General features: G+C 36.6%; 1 protein-coding gene across 1 annotated transcript; it reads right to left on the bottom strand.

The window, feature by feature from the left end:
* Window positions 1-10,854: 10,854 nt before the first annotated feature.
* On the bottom strand, window positions 10,855-24,633 carry postnb (periostin, osteoblast specific factor b). Its single transcript, XM_038294390.1, has 22 exons — window positions 24,515-24,633; window positions 23,919-24,017; window positions 21,365-21,429; window positions 21,098-21,255; window positions 20,842-21,006; window positions 20,586-20,732; window positions 20,365-20,506; window positions 18,815-19,027; window positions 18,557-18,691; window positions 16,124-16,272; window positions 15,834-15,970; window positions 15,519-15,649; window positions 15,275-15,405; window positions 14,933-15,035; window positions 14,733-14,800; window positions 14,499-14,544; window positions 14,366-14,395; window positions 13,320-13,472; window positions 13,192-13,239; window positions 12,953-13,030; window positions 12,835-12,864; window positions 10,855-11,430 (listed from the first exon to the last, which is right to left on the bottom strand). The coding sequence occupies exons 1-22, from the start codon at window positions 24,631-24,633 to the stop codon at window positions 11,405-11,407; spliced, it is 2,373 nt and encodes a 790-aa protein (XP_038150318.1). The 3' UTR covers window positions 10,855-11,404.
* Window positions 24,634-26,385: the final 1,752 nt, after the last annotated feature.

Genomic DNA, 26,385 nt, shown 5'->3' with positions numbered 1-26,385 from the left:
TTGGATTTGTTTGAGAAACTTTTATGGAAGTGGCTGCAGGTTGTAAATCATGAAAACTCAGGTGAAATCAATAAAACCACCGTAGGAAAAATATCTATAAGGAAAAGAACTTTAAGGTCAATCAAAGCATGAAGCAGTGCAGGTTCTGTGTCCCTTTGACAAAACACTTCAAAGTGGCTATTTCTAGGATCCTGTAAATGAGAGATTCTTAAAATAGAAGGCATTGCAGTCACATTAGCATTTCGATCTTAAAAACTCACACAAAGAGAAAAGATAATTAGGAGAAAGTTTTTGATACATTTACTTTGTGTTTGGCGCTCAGACCTTGGCAGGAAACATAGGGCCGGATCTATCAAAGGTTTGCGTGTATAAAAACGTGAGCTATTTCACTGCGCACGCTAAAAAATGTACAAACTGATCTATCAACAGCGTGCTAAAAGGATTTGGTCTTTAAAACGTGCTAAATAGCGCCTCTTATCCATTTAGTACTTTTTTTGCAATGAATATGCAATATGGGGCGTTTACACGCAAAAGTGAGTCTTGTGGGAGGAGAGCATGTAAATATATTAATTTAGCACTCGCAAAGTGATTTATCAAACCTGAAAGCAATTTTGGTAACGGTATCTGACTCTATATTTAACACGTTTCAAAAGAAGGTGCAAATGGTCTGTATGTGTAATTGCGCAAACATGGCAGCGGTTATTGTCGCAAGAAGGAGACATCGAAATGAAGCAAGGAGACGCAGAGAACGCATTTTTTCACTCCGTGTGAATATTTTTGGAATGAACGAGGAAACGATCATCAAAACATATCGTTTATCCAGCATTGCCATTTTGGAGCTGTTGGTGGAACTCCGAATGGATTTGAAGCCAGCCACAAGGAGGACCCACGCAATACCAGATATCACTAAACTCCTTGCAACATTGGATCTCCCAATCTAGTTTTTCAGAAGTGCTGTCTGACGTTCTAAATGCCATGTCGCCCTGATGCCCTAACGGAGAAACCAGACCTCCCCCCTGCGCCTGCGGAGCAACATGCCAATGCTGCGGGGGTGCGTAATCACATCCACAGTCACTTCTTGTGAGCCATTTAGTATGTGCAATTCTCTGCAGGCCAATACAAAACACCAATTTTGTTTTTTTTTGTTTTTTTACTGCAGTGAAGTAGAAATTCAGCCACATACCACCTTAGGGAATAAAGGTTGCCAAAGTTTTTTCTATATATATATATATATATATATACCAGCGCTCTCCCCCATCCTCCTCCATGACTGAGGTACCCTGAGCATGGTACCGTCCTGCCACACTGCTCCCTTGGGGCGCCATTGAGGGCTGCCCCCTTGCACGGGTGAGGCATAAATGCAATTTCATGGTGTGCAGTGTTCACTTGTGTGTGCTGTGTCACAATGACAATGGGAGTTGGAGGAGTTTCCCAAAGGGCTTTCACTTCACTTCACTTTCATATATATATATATATATATATATATATATATACATATATATATATATATATTCTTTTTTTTTTTTGGGGGGGGGGGGGTCACTGTAAGATTTAAATTTCTTAATGCACTAGTTTGTACAAACTACTTTGCCGCAAACCACAAAACGCGCAAAACCATCATTTAAATAGGGCGTCTCCAACAGTTTGGCACCTGCCACCAGTTACGCAATCTCTCTTGTTAAATCACCCGCAAACCATGGTTCAGCCCCTCGCGCAAAATTCCAGTTTGCGAGCGCAAATTACTGCACGCAAAATTGGATCTTGATAAATCTGGCCCATAGTGCTTAATTTTGATAGATATGCATGAACAGGAGCAAAGAATAGGGCTGTTTCCCCCCAGGCCTGAAACTGGTGGTGGAGTGGAGATAGATGAAGTTGGTCAGTCTGTAGACTGCTGGTTAGGGAGATTAGCTGAGCTTTATGGGGACATCCAGTGTGTAGCAGGAAGAAGCCTGCCCTAATTTCCAGAACACCTGGTCCCCTAATTACCAAAGATTGCTGGAGAGTATAAAGGGAAACTCTCTCACCTGGTTGCTTATGCTGGCATTTGGTCACACACCGTAGGGAAGGTCACTTGGAAAGCATGCAGGTCTTAAGCTCTAACATCAGTAAGTAATGTTTCTCCTTCTGCATAAGACCTACAAATTTAGTGTTTGGTTTGACTTCTTTAAATCTAGAAACCACTGGAAGCCTGCTGCTTTGTACAGGGGTGTGGCTGTAATTCACCCTCCCCAGTGCAGTTGTCACATAAAACGGATATGTATTTTTTTATTGCACCCACACAGCTCCATAACGCAAAAATAACAATTACTTATATATAGAACATATTGGAAAGCTGATCCTCCTGCTGTGGGCCGGAAAGGTTCCTCTGATTTGAGGTGAAGTCATCTAGCTCTGGTAGGTGACAATGGTTTCATCTGGCTTACATCTTCTGTAAATCACCTAACCTTTTGATTTAATTCCAGCTCTGACACTGCTGCAGCTCGATGGAGACCCTGCTGTTTTGTTTCCCTGTTTTTCTTCAATTTTTTTTGTATAGCTTATCTGGTTCATTGGTTTGTATTTCCTTTTGAACATTCTATTTTGTGTGGCCCCCAGTTTTGTTGCAGGTAGCAACCAGGGGTTCTTTTAGTCTATTCTATTAAAGCATTGATTTTAATTGGTTATGTTGGAGATTACCTCATTTTAGTCTTTGGCCAAGTTTAAATGGTAATATTTGTTTTTTTGTATTTGCTGGTTTAACCCCACCCTTTTGTCTCCAGGCTGAGTGCTGACAACAGTGGGAGGGGCCTCCTGGGAGACTGGAACTGTGTGTTGTGCGAGGGGCCGTTGGGATTTTTTTTTTTTCTATCAAGATTGAACGCCTGCTCACAAGTGTTAGGGGTGATTTATTTTGAATTTATACATTTATTTTAGGAACCAGTTCCCATTTGGACCGCCCTTCCCCTGCTGGTAGGCCTCAGTACTGTACACCCCCTTCTTATTGTGTTTCATTGTTTTGACTGTTTTTTTAGAAGTACAATAAAATGTAACTAATTTTCTTGGAAAAGTCTTGTTCTCTTTGGTCATGAACCTTGAGCCTACTGGTAGTCTATTTCCTTGGGTGCAATTCCCAAGGTGGTGTTGTTGACAACTTGTAGTTCCACTGCTCCTCACAGCAGGGTATCAGACTCCTACAGTACCTTAGTGTTGCCACAAGTGGATTGCATGAGCTGATAGTAGAGCTTCACTCAGGGACCTGGAAGATGGAAGTCCAGTTGGATAACACAGGTTAAGAGTACCTGTCCACAATGATGAAGCATGGAGCGAAGCGACAGTGGAGAGGGAAAAACTCTCCACTGGGAAGGAACCTCTGGCAGAACCAGGCTCAATATGGCAGTCTTCTGCCGCACCGGTTAAGATGAGACAGGGAACGCAGTGAGTCTGGGAGCAATGACACTCTAATGAAGCTTTAGCTATGATGGTGGAGGGGCTGGAGGTGGGTTTAAACGATGCCATCTGAATGAAGTTGCAAAGCAATCAGCAGATACAGATTAAAATGTAAGGATATAGATTGATGTATGTCAAAGGGAAGAGGTAATTTACAGGTGCTGGTCATAAAATTAGAATATCATGAAAAAGTAGATTGATTTCAGTAATTCCATTTAAAAAGTGAAACTTGTATATTATATTCATACATTACATACAAACTCATATATTTCAGATGTTTATTTTGTTTAATTTTGATGATTACAAATGACAACAAATGAAAATCTCAAATTCATCATATCAGAAAATTAGAATATTGTGAAAAGGTTCAAAATTGATGGCCCCTGGTGCCACACTCTAATCAGCTAATTAACTCAAACCACCTGCAAAAGCCTTTAAATGGTCTTTCAGTCTAGTTCTATAGGCTACACAATCATGGGGAAGACTGCTGACTTGACAGTTGTCCAAAAGACGACCATCGACACCTTGCACAAGGAGGGCAAGACACAAAAGGTCATCGCTAAAGAGGCTGGCTGTTCACAGAGCTCAGTGTCCAAGCACATTAATAGAGAGGCGAAGGGAAGGAAAAGATGTGGTCGAAAAAAGTGTACAAGCAAGAGAGATAACCGCACCCTGGAGAGGATTGTGAAACAAAACCCCTTCAAAAATGTGGGGGAGATTCACAAAGAGTGGACTGCAGCTGGAGTGAGTGCTTCAAGAACCACCACACACAGACGTATGAAAGACATGGGTTTCTGCTGTCGCATTCCTTGTGTCAAGCCACTCTTGAACCACAGACAGCGTCAGAAGCGTCTAAAGAGAAACAGGACTGGACTGCTGGTGAGTGGTCCAAAGTCATGTTCTCTGATGAAAGTAAATTTTGCATTTCCTTTGGAAATCAAGGTTCCAGAGTCTGGAGGAAAAGAAGAGAGGCACTTCATCCACGTTGCTTGAAGTCCAGTGTAAAGTTTCCACAGTCAGTGATGGTTTGGGGTGCCATGTCATCTGCTGGTGTTGGTCCATTGTGTTTTCTGAGGTCCAGGGTCAACGCAGCCACATACCAGGAAGTTTTAGAGCACTTCATGCTTCCTGCAGCTGACCAACTTTTTGGAGATGCAGATTTCATTTTCCAACAGGACTTGGCACCTGCACACAGTGCCAAAGCTACCAGTACCTGGTTGAAGGACCATGGTATCCCTGTTCTTAATTGGCCAGCAAACTCTCCTGACCTTAACCCCATAGAAAATCTATGGGGTATTGTGAAGAAGAAAATGCAATACACCAGACCCAACAATTCAGAAGAGCTAAAAGCCACTATTAGAGCAACCTGGGCTATCATAACACCTGAGCAGTGCCACAGACTGATCGACTCCATGCCACGCCGCATTGCTGCAGTAATACAGGCCAAAGGAGGCCCAACTAAATACTGAGTGCTGTACATGCTCATACTTTTCATGTTCATACTTTTCAGTTGGCCAACATTTCTATAAATCCTTTGTTTTTATTGGTCTTCAGTAATATTCTAATTTTCTGATATGATGAATTTGAGATTTTCATTTGTTGTCATTTGTAATCATCAAAATTAAACAAAATAAACATCTGAAATATATGAGTTTGTATGTAATGTATGAATATAATATACAAGTTTCACTTTTTAAATGGAATTACTGAAATCAATCTACTTTTTCATGATATTCTAATTTTATGACCAGCACCTGTATATGCAAACTGTCATGATCGATTTTACGAATCTGACCCACATGCAGAGACACCACTCAGAACACGGGAAAAGTTTAACAGGTTAATTGAGGCAAGAGTACAGGGGTTGGATCTGGAACTCGGTGAGCTGGTGAACCAGAAGTTTGAGGGGGGGCCTTGTCAGTCCTTGAATCCAATCTGTGTGGGATAATCCAGAGAATGGTGAACACGTTGGCGGGTAGACAAACGTTGGACCCGGAGGAGTAATGGAGCGGACTTTCACGGGAACTTGAACGGATCATGTGGAGGTTTTCCCGTGCTCAGTGTGAACTCAGATTTTCCTTCCAGGGGGAAGGAAGCTTTTTCCTTCCAGGTATCCAGTTAAACAGGAAGTCTTCCCAAAACTGGCAAACACACTGGTATCGAGGAAGTGACAGCCCACTGCTCACTCCACCTCCTTTTCTCCACCACCTCCTGGTGGTGGAGAAAAGGAAATACACAAACAGACCAAACAAACTGGATTCCTAACACAAACCCAACCAAAAATGCATTGTATAAATCAACATTTTCCGAAGTATATAGAGTAAAAACACAATAGAAAGTATGTATTATCGAATAGACTGAATAATACCTCACTGTATCAGATTTCATCGTCTTGTATAGTTCCATCTTTTTTTTTTTTATTAACAAGGGCTGCTAAATGTAAAACTTAGCAGGCCTTGTTAAAAAAATAACGAGGCCTGCTAAGTTTTACACAGTAACAAGGGCCAGTAAGTTTTGTCTTTAGCAGCCCACTGGCATATGCTGGCCCCTGTCGTCTCCCAGGAACTGGCATATGCCAGTTGGGAAACGGCTTATGCCAGTTGGAAACTGGTGTATATACCAATTGAAAAACGGCATATGCCAGTTGGGAAGCGGAGCGAAGATTCGACTCCACAGAGTTCCTCCCCTATGGAAAGACTACAATTTTACACATGTTGAAGTTATTTGTTTTCACCAGAAAAACAAATTACTTCCTTTCTGATGTTTTACATGACCTCCGAGAAAAATATTAAAGCTAAGATTCTACAAAATAATAAGAAAAATGTAGGGGCTTACACTTTGTTTACAAATCATGTACTAGTATTGATTTTTGATCCTAAAACTCCAAATAATGTGATTTTAAGCCAACTGGATGATCTACAGTCACATCGTTCAACAGAGACACTAACACGATAAATCTCAACACAAACTAACCCTTATAAATAAAATTCACATGCCAGGATCATGATGCTCAGAGTTTCAAGGTCACTGGGCTTTATTTAATGTACTTTTATCTTCCACCGGGTCCCATCGGGGTGGTCTCCTTTCATCCTTTATGTTTGTTTTAAAACACTAATTACCTGAGGAAATGCACATCGGAGCTTTCTATCTTTCTTGGCAATCATCTGAGATGGAGATTGGATTAAGGAGATTCTTACGGGTTCTGAAATCATTCTACCATTTACAGAGTAGTTCATATTAACTTGATCAAATATTATTTATTTGTGGTTTGAAGCCAATAATTTCACTTTACCAGGAATTAAAAATAACCCTTACCATACAAAAATCAACTAAAACAAGTTTCCAAGTAAACATCTATTTCAAGTCAAAGTTTATAGTGTCACTTGCAGTTTATCCTTTCACATACTGTAACCCACATTAATGTGATCTCATTTTGTGACTAATTTAAAATCGGTGTGGACATTACTGCAACACCGTGAGCAAGGTTGCAGTTACAACTAATGCAGTCTCCTCAGTTTCAGAATATATTTGTTATGATGGGCAGGCAGTGTAGTCATTAAGTGAAATATCATAGATATCATATTGGGATAATTTTAAGAACTCTGAGGCATTTTAGGGTCTTTAGCTTGTTAAAAAACAATACCAGGATGCAACTATTTATGAGTTTAAAAACCGGTATAGTTCTACGTTATCAGGAATTATAAATCCTGTGTCTGTGGTCAACAAATATAGTTGGACCAAAAAAATAAAAAAAATTTAACATTTTTGTCACTACGTTATGATTTTTTTCCAAATTAACTTATAGTTTTATTCTGTATGAATGTAGTTTCTTCAATGGTCTGAAGATAACAAACATCCATCCATTTTCTAACACGCTCATCCTGAGTGGGGTCGCGAGGGGTGCGGGTGCCCATCTCCACCAGTCAATGGGGGAGAGACGGGGTACACCATGGACAGGTCCATCGCAGTGCAACACAGAGACAACCATTCACACACTCACATCTAGGGGACTATAGAGAAGCCAATTAACCTAACAGTCATGTTTTTGGACTGTGGGAGGAAGCCGGAGTACCCGGAAAAAAACCATGCATGCTAAGGGAGAACATGCAATCTCCATGCAGAAAGACCCCAGGCTGGGAGTTGAATCCAGAACCTTCTTGCTGCAAGGGAGCAGTGCTACCCTCTGCGCCACTGAGCAGCCATATTTTTTTATAAATCAAAATTATACTTTCGACCATCTATTTAATTTAATTTATGAAAAAGTAATACATTTAAGTGTAATTAATTACAGTGTTTTTTTTTTTACGTTGATCTAAAGTATCTTTCTTTTAGTGTGCTCTCACAAATAAATTGTATGAATAATGAAAAATCTGAATAACTAATATGTTTTCTTGATAATGTAAAGCATGGAAAACGCGTAATATAATGTGTTAAGTTCTCCATAGAATAGTTGGAAATGTTTACAACTATACAAAATAAAGACATCCCTATCACCTATAACTGTCAGTATCTTTAAGTAGTGAGCAAAATCCAATTTTATGTTTTTGTAATTGTTTGGTAATGTCTATACATGAAAACTCGTTTGGCACAAAATCATTGTTAGTACATGTCAGCATTTAGGAGCAAGTGATTTACTGTATTTATAAGGCAGTTCCCCATGCAGCCCTACCCCGGATAGTCTGTTTCATAAAGACTTAGGTAACCACAAACCACACAAAGGGTGCAACTACTCTGCTCTCTTAACATTAAATGAACTACTGTTTAATGAAGAGTACATTACATATATATCTATATCTATATATATATATATATATATATATATATATATATATATATATATATATATATATATATATATATATATATATATATATATATATATATATATATATATATATATATATATATATACTGTATATATATATAGATATATATATTGATATATATAGAGATAAAAAAAAATATATATATATCAGATTTCATGCTGAAAACAATTTATCTTAATATTCCATTGCACAGTTCCTTATTTTACTTTAAACATTCACTTACAGTACTTTTTCAAATCATTGTATTTGTGTGTACCAATCCCTTTTATGGTCATAAGGGTATAGAACACCCTCGATATGTAGACTGCTTCTACAAATATTTCTGGATCAACATCTCACTTATAGATCTGCTCAAAAGCAAAACAGAACATACAGTACAGGGTTTTTTTGTTTTTTTTTTTTCAAAAAAAGGTTTCACTGTTGCCTTGCAGCAAGAAAGTCCTGGGTTCTGCTCTAATTCTGTCCTGGTACTCTGCCATCCACCTGCTCCAAAAATTTGACTGTTGGGCAAACTGTCACCTCTTTATATTCTCAGGTGTGAGTGACTGTGTGTATTCATAGTTGTGTATCCTTTGTTTGTATCTATATTGCCCTGTGATGGACTGGTGAGCTGTTCAGGGAATGCTGTAGACTGCTGTAGACTGCTGGGGAGGGAGGGATGGATGGATGGATGGATGGAAAAAAACACAATGGTCCCAGAAATAACTAAAATCTGACAAAAGTAAATAAAAAAATCTGTGAAAAAGGAAAATAAAAGTCAGATATTACTTTTCAAACATGCTTCAACACAAAGATTGTGAAGGATAAACTCATGAAACAGGCCCAGGCAAAAATGATGGTACCTTTAACTAAAAACATTTTGTTGCACAACCTTTTGAGACCTTCACTGGGATCATTGAGGATTTAGGAAAATCCTGCCTTAAAAGTGCAATGCTGCTATACATGTTTGATATATCAGCAGAAAGAAATCCAGTGGATAAGCTTGAATGCCGTGTGTTAAGTGTAAAGTTTGATTTGGACATTAGTTTGTGCCTTCGCTAATATGCTTCTTGAGGTTTGGTTACAAATTCTCCAAACAAATTCCTAAATACTGTGAAAAGCATTTCCAAAGAAGTTGAAGCTCTAGAGGTCGGTATAAAGTTCCTTGGAATTCACATTTCCTCTGACCTCTCATGGAATGAGAACACCCTCCACCTGGTGGAGGCCCAATAGTCTTCTTCCTCTGTAAGGTGAAACCTAATCAGCTTTTACTCAGCAGCTCAAAAACATTTATATGTAGGCTCACTACTAAAAAATTTGCCTTAGTAAGCCCAGCACAGGAGAGTATTGGTTTTCATCTATCAGATCTGGTCTCTCTTTATACTACAGAAATATAAAGACCAGTTGTACTGACACAGATCCCACCCACCCAGGACAAACAGACAGACAGTTTCTTTTCCAAAGCTGTGAAGGCAACCACCCCCCTGTAATAAGACACACATCCCATATCACCTTCACACCGTCCAAAACAATGACAATCACAATAAGGTCACATACATACATCTTTCTGTAAATACTACATTTTGCACCAAGCAAATATGGGTTTCTCCAAGAACAGCGGGTTTAACATATAGCATCTGCCGTTTTCTTTCTTTTTTTTTTTTTTTTTTTACATTTTGCTAACTTTTTGCTTTTATAAAAGAAATGTACAGTTTGTTTAAAATATTTAACAAACAGATGTATTTATACATTTTAAAATAAGACCATTTTCGGTCGTCTTATAGGGATACCATTACAATTTTTTTATACAATTTTGCATCTTTGTTTTTTGTGTGGAGGGAATTCAATTACAGATTTTCAACAGACCAGCGCAAAAAATTGTCCAAAGCATTAAAGAATGTATTTCCATTAAGTAAAAAAAATTTGGTGTAGTTTGTGTTTTTTATGTTTGTGATTTTTGCCGTTGAAATGTTTTCTTTCATTTTACCATCAGTTGTTCAGTTTTGTCTTGGTTTTAATAAATCCAGGAGCCCATAAAAGTAAGTTGAAGAATTCAGCGTGTGAGCCAAATAACACGGGAACTGCGCCAGATCCAAATGTCTGCAAGCATACAAAATTGCTTTGAAATGAGGCCTGCTGTTAAGCAAGACTTTATCATGATGCCAACAACTTAAGTGCTTTTGCTTTTTATCTTAAAATTTTTATCATATGATTATCATACTAAGATTAAAGGGATAATTTGAATGTCATGGTTTTAATATATCAGTTTGCCTTTTGATGTAATCTAAATGTCGGTGCTAATGGAGACGCTTGGTATCCTCCAAATGTAAATTTGGCTTATGATATACGTTTATATGTTAAACTGCATAGAAAATAATTGCCTGTTATGAAACTTTCTTTTATGGAGCCCCACTTGACCCTGTGTTACATCTGTGATGAATATGAACAGAAACTGATAGCCAAAATCTCCTGCAGATCCATCCATGAAAGATTAATCCTATGAAATAAATTAAACCGCTCTTTCCAACAAATAAAACTATTTAGAATTAGGTAGAGATATTTCTTACAAAACATGAGAAAATTAGACATTTGCAAAGAAAAAAGAAAAAAAAAATTTTCAATGAAAGCATTTTATTGCAAGATTTTTGGAAAATAGAAAAGAACATATTTAGACTTAGCCATATTATTTAAAAATGACAGAATCAGCCAACAAAATGTACATGAAACCTTAAACCACATATGGCTAGATATATCAAAGTTACATAGCAGTTGAAGCAATAAAATATAGTTCTTAACACGTTTGTTTTAAGCTGTTTCTCAAAATACCTCATAAACCATCTTTTTCCAAGATTCACATCTTTCAAAGTCATGAAAAAGTTACAAAAATTTGTTTGTTACATAAACTGACCTGATGTTCACTGGAATGACTTTCTAGATTTTTTTAAAATCTGAGAGAAAATTGTTCATTTGAACTGCTAACATTCAACGAACTTAAAGTTTCAATCTATATACAAATAAAGCACCATTAAAATTAAGAGTTTATAAGAACAGTTCTTTGTGGTTAGCAGGTGCTGTCGTCATCAGAAACCGACACTTCAGATCTTCTGTAGGAAACCACTTGCAGCCACCAAGTATAACTTCACCAGGAAGATATCGTCATCCGGCCAGCCTTAGTTCCCCCTCCTCCTGTTTCCAGCTAACAGAGAAGATAAAACAATAAATAAATGCGATCCACATAGAACAGCTTATTGCCTAAATGGGAAATATGATTTGCATTGCAGCTCAGACAACTTTATGGTCTGATCTAAGCTCTTTCCACATGGCAGAACCAGGCTCAGCACAGCAAGAGGTGGGAGTATGACTGCTCCCGCATAAGCTCACCATTTTTGTGAATTATGGACCTGAGACAGACCATACAGGAAAAAAAAGGTGCACAAATTGCAGCTGCACAGACATAGTAAATGTCAGCTTAACGTTTGTGTAAGCAATGTGCAGACAAGCATGTTGAAATGAGCAAGAAGCCACAGCTGACATTAGGAATTGGTTGACTTTTTTTGGAAATACACTCATGTGCTCCTTCACTGTGTGTAACGATAAAAAAGACTGATAGAATCCCTGTGTATGCATGGAAAATGTGATTCAACACTCCCTGCGCTTAAATTAGCTCATGAACTGGAAAGCAAAGGAATCAGCCAACGCACACATCAAAAAGCACCTACCGGTAAACCAGTGCTTTATTCATTATTTCTTTTATTTATGTGGAATAAAGTCAAATAAACTTCATTTATGTGGAAAATACAGAGGTTTACAGTACAGTAGGTTTTATTTTTTGACTTCGATTGTTTTTCCCAGTGAGGTTAGAAGGCAGCCCCAAGGGATCCAAGTAGTTAATCTACTTGGACCAAAACCTCCCCTTGTTGCAATTTGCCAGATTAATAATAATAATAATGGTAATAATAACAACAACAACAATAATAATAATAATTATTATTATTAAACTTTATTGATCTTATATTGAGAAATTTAGCTCTGCATTTAACCAATCCCTTTGGAGAGCAGTGGGCTGCCATTGTGGCGCGCCCAGAGAGCAATCAGGGGTTAAGGGTCTTGTTCAGAGACCCAGAGTGGTAGTCTGTGGGAGTCGGTTTCAAACTCACAACCTCAGGATTCCAAGCTCTATGCACTAACCACTACTTTAAACAGAAAAATTCTAATTAAGTAGAAATACAATACATAAATGAAATTAAATATAACTGCAGATTTAGATCAATTGAACAAATCATTTTATTTGCTTTTGTTTCTGTTTTTTATTTTGCTTTTTTTGTTTTTATTTAGCATGCATTTTTTAAACTAAATGAAATCATTAACAGGGAAATAAGCACTTTGAGTTGATTTCTCAAAATGTCAAACCATTCCGTGAACAAAACCAAGCATGACTGACTGGACAAAGTAAAAACATGATGGAGGTTAAAAATGTGTGACATGGATGCATACACTGAATGAAACTAAAACAAACATCAGCTCAAACATAACATTGTTGAATCCATTTAAACACACTAGTGTTTGAGCTGTAACATTTCTTTATTCTTTTAATTTTTACCTATACCTTTTCTTGGATTAGGTCTTCCTTCTATGAAAGGAAAGCAAATATACACAGTCCATATTAATGATATACTATTTTTCTGAGTTGGTCAGTTTCACAGAATGATAAAACTCACTTTGGATCAGCCTGCGAAGTTGTTCAGAGTCTAGATCAGCATTCCCTTCAATGGTAGTAATTCTTGAGAGGTCAAGTCCTAATGGAAAAAAAATTATTTTTGACTGAACTTACACACTTTGACAAGTCATAAATCTAATGTTTTAAAGCCCTTTATATTCTAATTATCATGTCATTCTAAAGATAAAGGCTGAATATCGCAGTAAATATTCTTTGGTAAGTACTTTAAATGTCACCTACCGTCCACTGCAATGTTTGTGGTGCCTGAACTGACAGAATACTGAGGCCCTAGAAAGAAAATTCATAAGTCATCAGAAGGATGAGTCATGTAAGGCTTTGGACAAAATATCTGAGAGTTAAATCATTACCTGAGACAACCCTGGTGACTTTGGTAAAAGATGGATCCCCTTCAATGACTCTGGTGACTTTGGTAATAGACGGTTCCCCTTCAATGACCCTAGTAACCTTGGTGAAGGTGGGCTGCCCTTCAATAACCCTTGTGAATTTTCTCACTTCAGGAGCTGTAAAAATAAAGAGATTGTTTCATAAAGCTGGTATTATAATAACCTCTGGTCAAAACAATTTCTATTGCTTCTTTAAATGCCATAACATTAAATTACAACGTTTTTCTTACCTAAAACACAAAAACAATAAATACTTACCACAACAAATTCATTATTACTACATATTCTATTATAACTATTATTACAAATAGAAATGCAAAGATCTGGTCATATGTGTTGTAGCTTGAGTGATTTATTTTAAATTACCTCTACATGTTTTAAGGTATATTGTGTGTAATTTTGTTAAGACTGACTTCACTTAGCCCTACTTTAGCCACATGAATGGCTTAAAAAAACTGTACTATAGACTGTATGGGGTTTCCCAATATTCAAAGGTTTTTTACACCCTTTGTAATGACATTCATGGAAAAAAGAACCTACTCCAGCTTCCTCTGTTTCTTTACTTTAGGAGGTTCTTTGCATTGTTTGCTTCAAATGTACCTCACACCTCAGGGATCCTGGATAAGGTGTGCAAAGAGCAGCTGAAATGCCACTAATTCATTTTTGAGCTAATAAAAGAAAATGATTTTTTTTCCTCCAGTTAGAGAGCTTAAAGAACCATAGATTAAATGCAAAAAGTTATAAACTCTTATATCAACAAGTCATACAAATATGAAGAGCAAACATCCTCACTTAAGGGAACTGGAATTTAAAATATGGCTGTTGTTAAATCACTTGGAAAACACTGACAACTTTGGCACATAAAATAATAATTAACATCACAATATAGCATTCTTTAGCAAAGATTATCTTTTGATGGATTACTATCCTCTAAAGAAAAAAAAAACAAAAATAAAGTAAAGGATGTAGCTAGAGGAACACCATAACAAAAGTAGCTTAATTATAATTACTTTGTTGGACAACACGGGTGATGATCCTCTCTAAAAGTAAAAGAAAACATCAATTTAGTTGATAAAAAAAAAAACATTTTGAAAAAGGTTCTGAATAAACAATCTTAATAGTATCACAAATATCATAGCTTACTCATAAATGTAAGTGGTATTTCCTGATAAGTGTATCCTGACACGAACTGTAAAAATATTGAAGAGGAGTTAGAGCAGAGCAGTATGCATTTAATTAATAACATGCATAAAAATGCATGTTATTAATTAAAATGATGCCTTACATTCTGAAGATCATGGTACAAGTTTTATTTCATACAGAAGAAAACATAGCTCCCTGAATAAGTACTAAAGCTTTGATTAAAACCTAATTCACCTTGATTTGGATGTAAGAAATGAGTTTCCTGAGTATCGACAGGAGATCCTGGCTCCCTACAGGGATATCTGGAAGACAGCAGAGGAAGTTAACCACAAATAGACTTTTACTGCAGTTAAAAAAAAAAAAAAACATTTGCATGTCTTGACAGATTTAATAATAGGAGTGAATGTTAATGAAATTCAACATGGAATTCCTACCTTCAGGGTACAGGACTTGGTCGACAAAATGAATAACACCATTTGTGGCCATTTTATCGGTTTCTGGGAGTGCGACAGAATTGACTTGCACAGCATCATCTGCCTGAGAGCAAAAGTTAAACCAGAAAGACAAAAATGTGACTTAACTGACAGCAGTAACATGGATTTCCAGGAACTGGTAGTCGCTTGCTGCAGACTATGGTATCACAATCTAAGATGACTATCTAACATGTAACTGACAATATAACTGCTAAAGATTCAGAAACCAAAACTTTCAATGATTAAACCTTTTTTCTAAAAAACATATTTCCTTTATTAGAATTTTTGATGCTATATGCTTACATATTTTAGTTTGAGGTTGCTTCCCTGGAGAGATTTTAAAAGATTTGTCACGCGAGCCTCCAAACCGCCTCCGATGACAATACCATTACTGAAGTGATATAGAAGAATTGTCCTAAGAGCATTAAGGTTGCCTGAAAAAAACATAACAGCAAAACATGTTTATTAACAAACTTACAAGAATTTGAATTGCCACCATAAGTGCAGAAGAGATAAGAACAGGTAAGGTCATTATGGTAAGAGGCACCTTTCAGCAATCTCACATCTCTTTCAGTCAAAGCAGCAAACGCCTTATCGCTGGGGGCAAACAGAGTAAAGCCTCCCTCCTGTTTGAGCAGGTCTGTCAATTGAGCAGCTTCCATTAGAGACAAAAAGATCCTGCGGCACAAAGAAAGGAAAAAAAATAGGCTGTAACTACAGAGAGTGTATAATTTGCATTAGAAATTTTCCTTTTTTTATGTGTTCTCGGTGAATTTAATGGAAAATAAAAAGTGGTTTGAGAATTACTCTGCATCTTAACCCCAAAGTTTACTTAGTTTTTTTTATCTGTTGGGGAACTTACTTAAAACTTCCGTTTTCAGTCAGAATCTCAAACATAGATTTTTCTGCAGGTTTCAACGTCGTCCTCATGACATGAAGGGCTCCATTGCTCCCTTCTTTGCTGCCTCTTATAAGGCAGGAATTCTCAATACAGACCGCCTAGAGAGAAATCCACTAGTTTAAAGGAAAAGATTGATGTGATGTTTCCAAAAAAATATTGTGATTAATGGAATAATGACATGAAAGATGATGTGTTTGTCTAGTGGTACAGAGTTCTAATTTTCAGGCAGGGTTCTGGAGACGATGACGCACCGTGCGGTAAATGAAGACCCTGAGAATTTTTCCTCCAATGGTCTCCAGCTGCTGGCCATTATACAGTTGTCCAAGGCCAATCTTATTTTTAATGATGTGGTTCTCCAGGATGATCCTGAGGTCCCTTTGATCCATTGCCATCAGTTCCTCTGCAATCGAAAAACATTTATGTAATGCCTGTGCAAGTAGAGTAATTCACAATTGCAAATAATGTTTTGCAGAACGTATTAATTATTACCCCAGCAAAAAACCTGCATGTTACTTCAAATGTGTCATTAAGTAATGCCTTTGATTATCAGTGACTTTAAAGGTTACAGAACCTATAGTATCATGTAAATCAGGATAACTCAGTATACGTTATTTATGTATTAATTTAGTCTAAATTTCCTAAAGTTAATAATTGGTACTCTTATTGCATGTTTAATAGCCTCTTTTGCTTAATCTCGTTAAAGAATAGAATGCTTGGATGACACCCTCCATAAAGTCCTCTCAACTATTTATTTTTACTGCTGATTTACTTTGAATTAAAATCTTTCCGATAAAGATGAAAAATAGCTGAACAGGAAAGTAGCACCACAAGTTCTAATGATGACGAAGTGCTTCCATATTTTACCAAACCCAAAATACCTATACAGGTGCTGGTCATAAAATTAGAATATCATGAAAAAGTAGATTGATTTCAGTAATTCCATTTAAAAAGTGAAACTTGTATATTATATTCATACATTACATACAAACTCATATATTTCAGATGTTTATTTTGTTTAATTTTGATGATTACAAATGACAACAAATGAAAATCTCAAATTCATCATATCAGAAAATTAGAATATTGTGAAAAGGTTCAAAATTGATGGCCCCTGGTGCCACACTCTAATCAGCTAATTAACTCAAACCACCTGCAAAAGCCTTTAAATGGTCTTTCAGTCTAGTTCTATAGGCTACACAATCATGGGGAAGACTGCTGACTTGACAGTTGTCCAAAAGACGACCATCGACACCTTGCACAAGGAGGGCAAGACACAAAAGGTCATCGCTAAAGAGGCTGGCTGTTCACAGAGCTCAGTGTCCAAGCACATTAATAGAGAGGCGAAGGGAAGGAAAAGATGTGGTCGAAAAAAGTGTACAAGCAAGAGAGATAACCGCACCCTGGAGAGGATTGTGAAACAAAACCCATTCAAAAATGTGGGGGAGATTCACAAAGAGTGGACTGCAGCTGGAGTGAGTGCTTCAAGAACCACCACACACAGACGTATGAAAGACATGGGTTTCTGCTGTCGCATTCCTTGTGTCAAGCCACTCTTGAACCACAGACAGCGTCAGAAGCGTCTTGCCTGGGCTAAAGAGAAACAGGACCAAAGTCATGTTCTCTGATGAAAGTAAATTTTGCATTTCCTTTGGAAATCAAGGTCCCAGAGTCTGGAGGAAAAGAAGAGAGGCACTTCATCCACGTTGCTTGAAGTCCAGTGTAAAGTTTCCACAGTCAGTGATGGTTTGGGGTGCCATGTCATCTGCTGGTGTTGGTCCATTGTGTTTTCTGAGGTCCAGGGTCAACGCAGCCACATACCAGGAAGTTTTAGAGCACTTCATGCTTCCTGCAGCTGACCAACTTTTTGGAGATGCAGATTTCATTTTCCAACAGGACTTGGCACCTGCACACAGTGCCAAAGCTACCAGTACCTGGTTGAAGGACCATGGTATCCCTGTTCTTAATTGGCCAGCAAACTCTCCTGACCTTAACCCCATAGAAAATCTATGGGGTATTGTGAAGAAGAAGATGCAATACACCAGACCCAACAATTCAGAAGAGCTAAAAGCCACTATTAGAGCAACCTGGGCTATCATAACACCTGAGCAGTGCCACAGACTGATCGACTCCATGCCACGCCGCATTGCTGCAGTAATACAGGCCAAAGGAGGCCCAACTAAATACTGAGTGCTGTACATGCTCATACTTTTCATGTTCATACTTTTCAGTTGGCCAACATTTCTATAAATCCTTTGTTTTTATTGGTCTTCGGTAATATTCTAATTTTCTGATATGATGAATTTCAGATTTTCATTTGTTGTCATTTGTAATCATCAAAATTAAACAAAATAAACATCTGAAATATATGAGTTTGTATGTAATGTATGAATATAATATACAAGTTTCACTTTTTAAATGGAATTACTGAAATCAATCTACTTTTTCATGATATTCTAATTTTATGACCAGCACCTGTATATCTTTGGTTTTTCAAAAATAAATGATCAATTCTCCTACTTTATGAGCATTTTTATAATATGCCTGCATAAATATGAACAACAATCTAGTAAGAAAAACTTAAAACAGTTAAACTAAATAAGAAGCAGCCAGCTGTATCTTTAGGTCCTCTGAGGACTGCAGATAAGAGACGGCATGCTTGCTATTGCAAGCTGTTTGTGACTCACCAGTAAAGACGTCATTTAGAGGAGCCAACAAGGTGTATTCAGCGTCTGCTCTAATGTCGGCAGAAATGCCCAGCTCGGACATCATGTCACCAAATGTTGATTGGGAACTTCCCAAAAGTTCCATTACCTGCTTAGCTTAAAAGCAAAAAAAATAAATAAAATCAGATGCTTTTAAAATATTAAAAACAGATCAAACATATTTCACACCCAAATAGTCTGCTTAAGTAGGAAGGTTGGGGGACAGATTGGTGATCTAACCTGAGTCTGGAATTAGCACTTGGTCGATAAGGTGAATAACACCGTTGGTAGTGACTATGTCCTTTTTGAGAACCATTTTGACTCCATTAACCGTTAAACTCTCTCCATCGCAGCCAATTTCAATGGTGTTTCCCTCCAGGGTTTCATAAGAAGTTCCAGCCATGATGGCCTCAGAGCACTGGACTGAGTCCAGGATATGGAAACTCAGAAGAGCTGAAAAAAAAACAACAACATATAAAATATTTATTATCTTCAAAGAAAGTAGTAAGACATGAATAGGAGGCATGGACAGTGAATAGTCATGTTAATCTAAACAAATAATCCCCGGGGAGCCTGTAGAACCTTGTGGACCCTTTGCTGAATGTCTTGATCTGTTTAGAATAGTTCTGATCTTATTCATAGAGTTACACGGGACAAGGACAAGGGAACTGTGGCAGCAATATTTTAATTTATTTTACCTAAATTATTAAACCTTTATTAAAACAGCTGCTCTTTGCTACTAAGAGAATTTACAAATCTGATGCCAACATTTTCTTTTTTTTAAACTCACTAAATATTTGAAGAGTTTAAGTCGTGACTACTGTTGTGTTTACTGTGTAAAAGATGACTCAATAATCCCATTTAGAATAAATACAAAGCATTTCGACACACATTTTTACATATGGGACATAAAATGTACCTATTATAGGAAGTTAAAACTAAATACAGTTCTGGTTATAACTTTAAAATATTAAACAAACAAATTTTTACAAATTTGTCTTAGAAAATTGTTTTATATTGGAAAACAATACAGTCAACAATAAGAATATTTGTTTTGAATATTAAAATTTTTAAACAGCATCAAACATATATAGGCTTATACATATATAGTAATAATTAGTGTAATGTCCCTTTTCCAGTTACAACCTCTAGTATTTTTTAGTTTATAAAGGGTTAAGCCTTTGTGGGTCCTAGATATTCCTTGGAGTCAGTCAATCATGATAATGAATTTCCTTTAAATTGAGCAATAGTTTGAGTTAATGGTTGGACACAACCGGGTCTTCCAAGACAACGAAAACCAAACCAAAGAAAAACCAAAGCTGGTTTTGGACAGAATAAAGCAGCCAAGCTTTAAGCTTCCCCAAAAGATTTTCCAAAGCCCTGACCTCAACTCCATGGACATTTTGAGGAATATGCTCTAAAGCAAATTATGTGCCAAGAAACCAAGAACTTGAATTACTTCTAACATTTCCACCATGAGGGCTAGTCAAAAACCCTTCAAATGATGGTTACAAAAGGGCATGTTTGAAAAGTGGATTGAAAAGGCTCATAATTCTTGTTCATCGTGATAATGAAGCTTTTTTTAACCTGTGATGAAAAAATAATTATTTCAAAACCTCATCAAAAGTCTAATGATTGTCCCACAATGGGACACACAATGTAATGATTGTCCCACAATGGGTCCCACAATGGGAAATTATAATAGTTCCCTGTATTTAAAACAGATTTAACATCAAAAGTAAAAGAATTTAATACTCAGTTTAGTTTTAACGAACAATGTTGAGATTTACCTTTGAGGACATCGTCGTCACCCAAAAGTCTCTCCATGGAATCACCATCAATCTTATCAAAAGCGTCATTGGTGGGAGCAAAAAGAGTGTAGTGTCCTGGCTGACCCAGTTTTTCAAGCAGTCCAGCCTTCTCAGCTGCTTCCTATGGTTTCACCAGCAAACTTATTGGTAAACTTCAACATAAAATGAATATAGGAACTATCTTAAATATTTATACTTACAGACAAGGTTGTCAAGTCATCGTTAACCTCAATGTAATCCTGAATAGTGCTTCCAACACTAGTGATGACACGGTCAATGATATGGACGACTCCATTGGTTGCTACCTGGTTACCATAGATAATCCTTGCACAGTTCACAGTCACCACCTGTGGGCAATACACATTTTCACAGTAAACCTCAGATACTTTGTTCAAACACAACAAGACAATGTTGTTTTAGTGCAACTCAATGTAACAAGTACATAACACTACTCACCCCATTGGAATAATGATTAATATAGAGACCGAGATCATTGTACATAGAAGTCAGGGTCAGTCCGTTCTTTAAATCTTTGGTCAGTAGGCGTTTGTTGACCATGTGATAATGCAGTGCATTGTAAAGTTCAATGTTGACATTGCTGACCAGTGCATTCCTTACTGTCTGTAAGATGATGGAAACAAAGTGGGTATAAATAAGACAAGGGACAAAGACGTTACAGATTTTTTAGTTGTTGTTGTTTTTCATGACTCACATCATCTAACAGCTCCCAGGCATCGTTGCTTGGAGCAAAGAAAGTAAAGGATCCTGGTCCCTCAATCTCAGGTCGAAGTTTAGAAATGTCCGCATAATTTTGGGTTGAGGTGGCCTGAACTAGACCCAGACTCCCATACACATGGTCAATAGGAGCAACTGAAAAACAATTAAATAAATCAAGAAAATGTATACATGGTGTGTTTTAATTGAGAACATGTAGTAATAAATGCTTTTACAATGCAGCCAGAATGTTAAATCACTATACCTGCAGGGCAGCCTGGCATGCCATCAAGTTTGATATATCCTGGACAGCACTCATACAGCACAGTCCTGCAGAGAAACGTGTATTACACCTTCTTGGAAATAACTTAGCTCAGTAGCATAACTACTTAGAAACTCCTAATGATTTGTATGTTTTGGATTAGATTGTCCATCTTTCAGAGGAGTTTTTTGTGTTTGCTAATGTAACTCATTATTTTCTGGATTATCTTCACAATGGAATCCAGTCGAGCGCTTTGAGCCAAAACCCTGCCTTGAGGATGATGCTACCATTTCCGTAGTTTTTTCTTGACAGATTCCTTTTCTTTTAAGATAAACAATTAATTTTAAGCTATTACTGGCAATCGGCCAATCTCAAACATGTTAGAATTTTTTTATTTATAATATATTTATGGGTTATTTATTTATAAATTGTGAGACTATTACAATAAACATATATTTAAAAAACAATTAATCACCGTAGATTTATTTTTTGTTCCTCAACTGAGTTTTCTAACACAAAGCTCGACTGATTCAAGTTACTTTAGTGGTTAAGAAGCAATCAGAGCTTCCTCTCATTTGATCCAATGCTGTATCCTTAAGAGAATGGTAAAACTTAATGTGGAATTGCTGGGTTAATATGTAATTTACTGTAACATGTTAAAACATGTTGAAACTGCAGGTTGGATTCCCCAATGGAAAAGCTACTATGTAATGAAGAACATTTCACACTGAGTAACTCGCAGGTATTTAGCAGTAAAAAGACCCTCAAGACATAATACTCCACATGCAGCTATTAAAAATAAGCAATAACATATGCATAAAGAGATGGGGGGTAGGGGGGTCGTAGGGATAGATGTCCAAGATTTTTGGGGGGGCAGAAGTTGATCCCATAGAATAGAAAATCCCTTTATTGTCCCACAATGGGAAAATTCTGGTGTTACAGCAGCAAAAAAGATTATGTAAAAAAGAAAAAATAAGACCAATACAAAGTTTTTTTTTGTTTTAGGAATTAACCACTTGCTATTGGTTCAGGGAAAAGAGACATGCCACAACGATTTAGCAGAAAGTAAATAGGGGCATAAAGTATTCAAATTTAAGAGTTTTCTTTTCCAGGAGGTTGTTTAAAATCCACATTCCATCTGAGCTCCACATGTGTTCTCCAGTTGTTGCAGACATCTGAGACTGGGATTAAATAACCCCTGTGCTTTTACAGTATGCCATGTTAAAGAAGGAATAAATACATATTAGAAAAAACATTTAACAAATCTCTGAAAATGTTCTCTCTGGTAGAGCCCAATAACCAAACAGCAAATTGTTAAAAGTTCAGACTTTATAGGGAGACAGAATATTGAAGTCCACTGTTCTTTGTTTAATCCTCTGCTAATATTCTAAACAGACAAAACGCCCCTGCTTCCAGGTCATGGGTAAGTGCATGTATATAACATCTGTATTTGAATTAAGGTTGAATGGAGTTGCAGGGGTGGCAGTGAGCTCATACAAGCCCCGGTGGGGCAGAGTCAGCAAAACTGGTGTTATATTGCTTTCCCACAGTGAAAGATTGTGTCTGGCATAGAGCCTGGAAACTTCTGACCATCTGCATCTTTATAAAAGTACTGTTCCACTTAATGTCTTGATAACTTCATTGTAAAGCTCCCCTATTTATTGCATATGGTGTTATTGTAATCTAATACTTCATTGTCTGTCAAAGAGCTTGGTAGTTAGATTTTCTTGGAATCAAAATCAGCTTCAGAGGCAGAAATCTACCTTAGGGAAAAGCATAATATTTTTGCTGGCTACATGAGATTTAACCCAGTTGGAGCAATATGAAAAGAATAATTTAAAGCTTACTGCCTGAACTCCTGCTGTTAAAAGCCTAATTTAGTCAAAACAGCTGTACGGTACCACTCAAGGGAGTGGGCTTGTGTTTAGTTGTGTGATAGAAAGTGGAGTTCATCCAGGGTGTCGTTCATGTTATAATTACATCTGAATGACATTTTAAAATAATATATTTATATAGAGAGGAAAGAAAACACTTAAAGACCATTTAAAACATGCTTGGCTTAGTTGCATGCATAAATCCCAATGTGCTGAGCCAGCAGGGGTACCAACAAAAAAGCGTTTTTTGTGACAGTGCTGAATGTGTTTCCATTCATGAATACAGTGACTATTCTGCAGCCACGTCATATCCTGGAATCAGTGGTTCACCGCTGTGGCATTCAACGACCACCGGGCTTCCATCGTTACAAACACCCTATTGAAGTTTATGGGCTAGAGTAGGATTGTAGTGGAGACACAATGTTTTAGGACTGCTTCTATAAATGTGTTTTTCATTCTACACAGCAGTGCAACTTAAAGTAGCATAACAGATGTCTGTTACTGTGGCAACATCCAAGTTTCCATGAAGGCGATAGGAGACATAGGAGAAAATGGAAGAGCAAGCAGAAACGGCAAAAACTGTTGATAAAAAAAAAAAAAAAAAAAAAAACACAGAGCAAAAGCTGCAGGCAACTTTATTTCCTAATCTCATGACATTTCATTAAACTTTTTAACCAACTTACGCTTTCTTTCCGCAGATGGACCCGTGGTACCAATTACGACAAGTGCTAAAGTATTTCTTCTTTGTCCCCATAACTTGCTGAAGTGCACAGACATTGGGTCTGTTCAGATTTGTGAGAGAAGATGTGACAAGGATTAATAATCGTACTAAACAAATGAACGTTGCTTTTGAATTTCATTTATTCAGCTTGACTATGTGGAAAAATAAACTGCTTGGAAAGATGTCAAACTGCCAAATATGACTAAATATTTAGCAACTGGAATAAAGATTTCACTAGGTGTTATGCATATAATGTGACAGTTATGAAACATGTATAATGTTATGTATAATTCATCATGATTATTTTGAGGTTATGTCATTCAGGTGAAATAATATTTAATGTGTTAAAGATTTTTCTAAATATTTTTAAACTCAGTTTCAAGAAAAAAAAAACCTTTCTTGGAGAGAAAAACAAACAAATGTGCAAAGGCGATAAGACATTTTCTCAAAATCTCGAGATTCATGCATGTGCAGTAAAAAAATAAATTGTTATAGGGCAACTATCCAAATAAATCATATCTTAACATTAAAAAAAGCCTTTGATAATCTCTGACTTACCCTTCCTTTCTTGCCCTGATGCGGCTGTGGGAAACTATTTTGTCATAAGCTGAGGAGCTGACATAATCAAAGGTGAAAAGCACAAAGAGTGCAAAGGCAGACAGAAAAAGGAGCTTCATGCTTGAATCCTTGACGCTCCTCCAGCCCAGAGTAAAATGAGTAGACTCTTAGCTGGGGTTTATATAGCCATAGTCTCACCCTCCACTTCAGGAGGATGGTTGAACTTCTGACATGTATTAGCAAACCAAACCTTTCCAAATGCCACATTTATCCTGTCTGTCACTAGGCTGGAACACTTTTTGTATGATAAATTGTGGTCTATAAATCACTAGTACTTTTTTTTTCCTTTTTAAAGAAACAATAATATTTGTAGAACACAATTTTCTAAAAATGAAAAGTGCACACATTGTTTTTTTTTTTTTTTTAGAAATACCCTCGGCAAACTTTTGAAAACCCAAAATAAAATCTTTAAAATATATAAATAAAGCAAGTAAATATATAAAAAATTTGGGTAAGTTTTTATATTTGCATAAAAATTATAAGAATTAAGCTGCAACTAATTTAATACGGTGTAAGAGGGAAAAGCAAACAGAGAATATAGCAGTAGAAAGAAAACAAATAATACTGCACATACAAAATTCTGCAGCTTAAGAAAAAAAAAATAATACTTTAAATATTCAGAAATATTCAGAATGCAGTTTGTTCCCCCTAGTGGCAGAACAGAGTGCAAACACCTTACTTAATCACATGATTAAATTTAGTTTTCATAATCACAAACCTTACATTTCAATGTCTCCATATATTGTTAAAAATAATTTTTAAACACACTTTGTGAAAATAAACATAACTTTCTTTAAGTTTATCATTTATTCATGATTTTTATGTTATTTCAGTTAGAATATAAAAAAATTAATGTGTAATTTCATAATGCCAAAATAATGGGAGAGAATATTTTCAATGTTTATTTATTTTATTTTTTTTAATAAATATTTTATTCAAATTCAGAAATTATTTTCTTATAGTTAGGGTCATTGTCCCCCTGGTGGATCACTAAAGATACCTTACTTTATGGGGTTTGGCAAAAACAAATGTTCTTAGTTATCCCAATTAACCTAAACATGTGCAGACACAATAGACTCTGATTTAATATCAGACAGAGAGGAAATGTTTCGTATTTTTAATAAGGTGAATTTAAATAGTTTTTTTAGTTGTAAACATCATCTCCATCTGTTTTTAGATGGTCTCTCTGGAGACTTTCAACTTAAAAATAAAAGTCTTTTAAAAAGGTAGATTACACAGGAAATTACTGTTTATGAAACAGCTTAAATATATAAAATCCTAGTTTATAGACAGCTTGATCTCATGTGTCAAACATTTAAATATAGTCCCAGGTACTAAAATTATTTTTTATTTCCTTTTTTCCACGTAATGCACTGTGAATAACAGGAAGGTAATCATTTATTTCTAAGTACCACTGCAATAAAAGATTGTAATAAATAAATAGTTGAATTTCTTACATAGTGAGAAACAGAGTAGATATACTCAGGCCTCACTTTACTTTTGTAGTTTCTCTTGTGGAAAGAAGTAAAGAAAAAAACTCAAATTATTTCCTTTTCTGTGTGACTTCATCTATTTTTTTCCCTAGTGTTTAACTGTCATTACACTGTCACAAGTACAGAGCAACAAAATGAACTCTTTGCATTTAACCTATCCCCTTGGGAAACAGTGGGCTGCCATTGTGTGGCGCCCGGGGAGCAGTCTGGGGTAAAGGGTCTTGTTCAGGGATCCAGTGTGGAAGTCTGCGGAAGTGGGGCTGGAACTCAGAGCCTCAGGAATCCAAGCTCTGTGCCCTAACCACTAGGGCTTGGGGA

The sequence above is a fragment of the Cyprinodon tularosa genome, unplaced genomic scaffold, assembly GCF_016077235.1.
Source record: "Cyprinodon tularosa strain WSP-4 unplaced genomic scaffold, ASM1607723v1 ctg34, whole genome shotgun sequence".
Classification (NCBI taxonomy): domain Eukaryota; kingdom Metazoa; phylum Chordata; class Actinopteri; order Cyprinodontiformes; family Cyprinodontidae; genus Cyprinodon; species Cyprinodon tularosa.
This window is presented reverse-complemented; position numbering and strand designations above follow the sequence as displayed.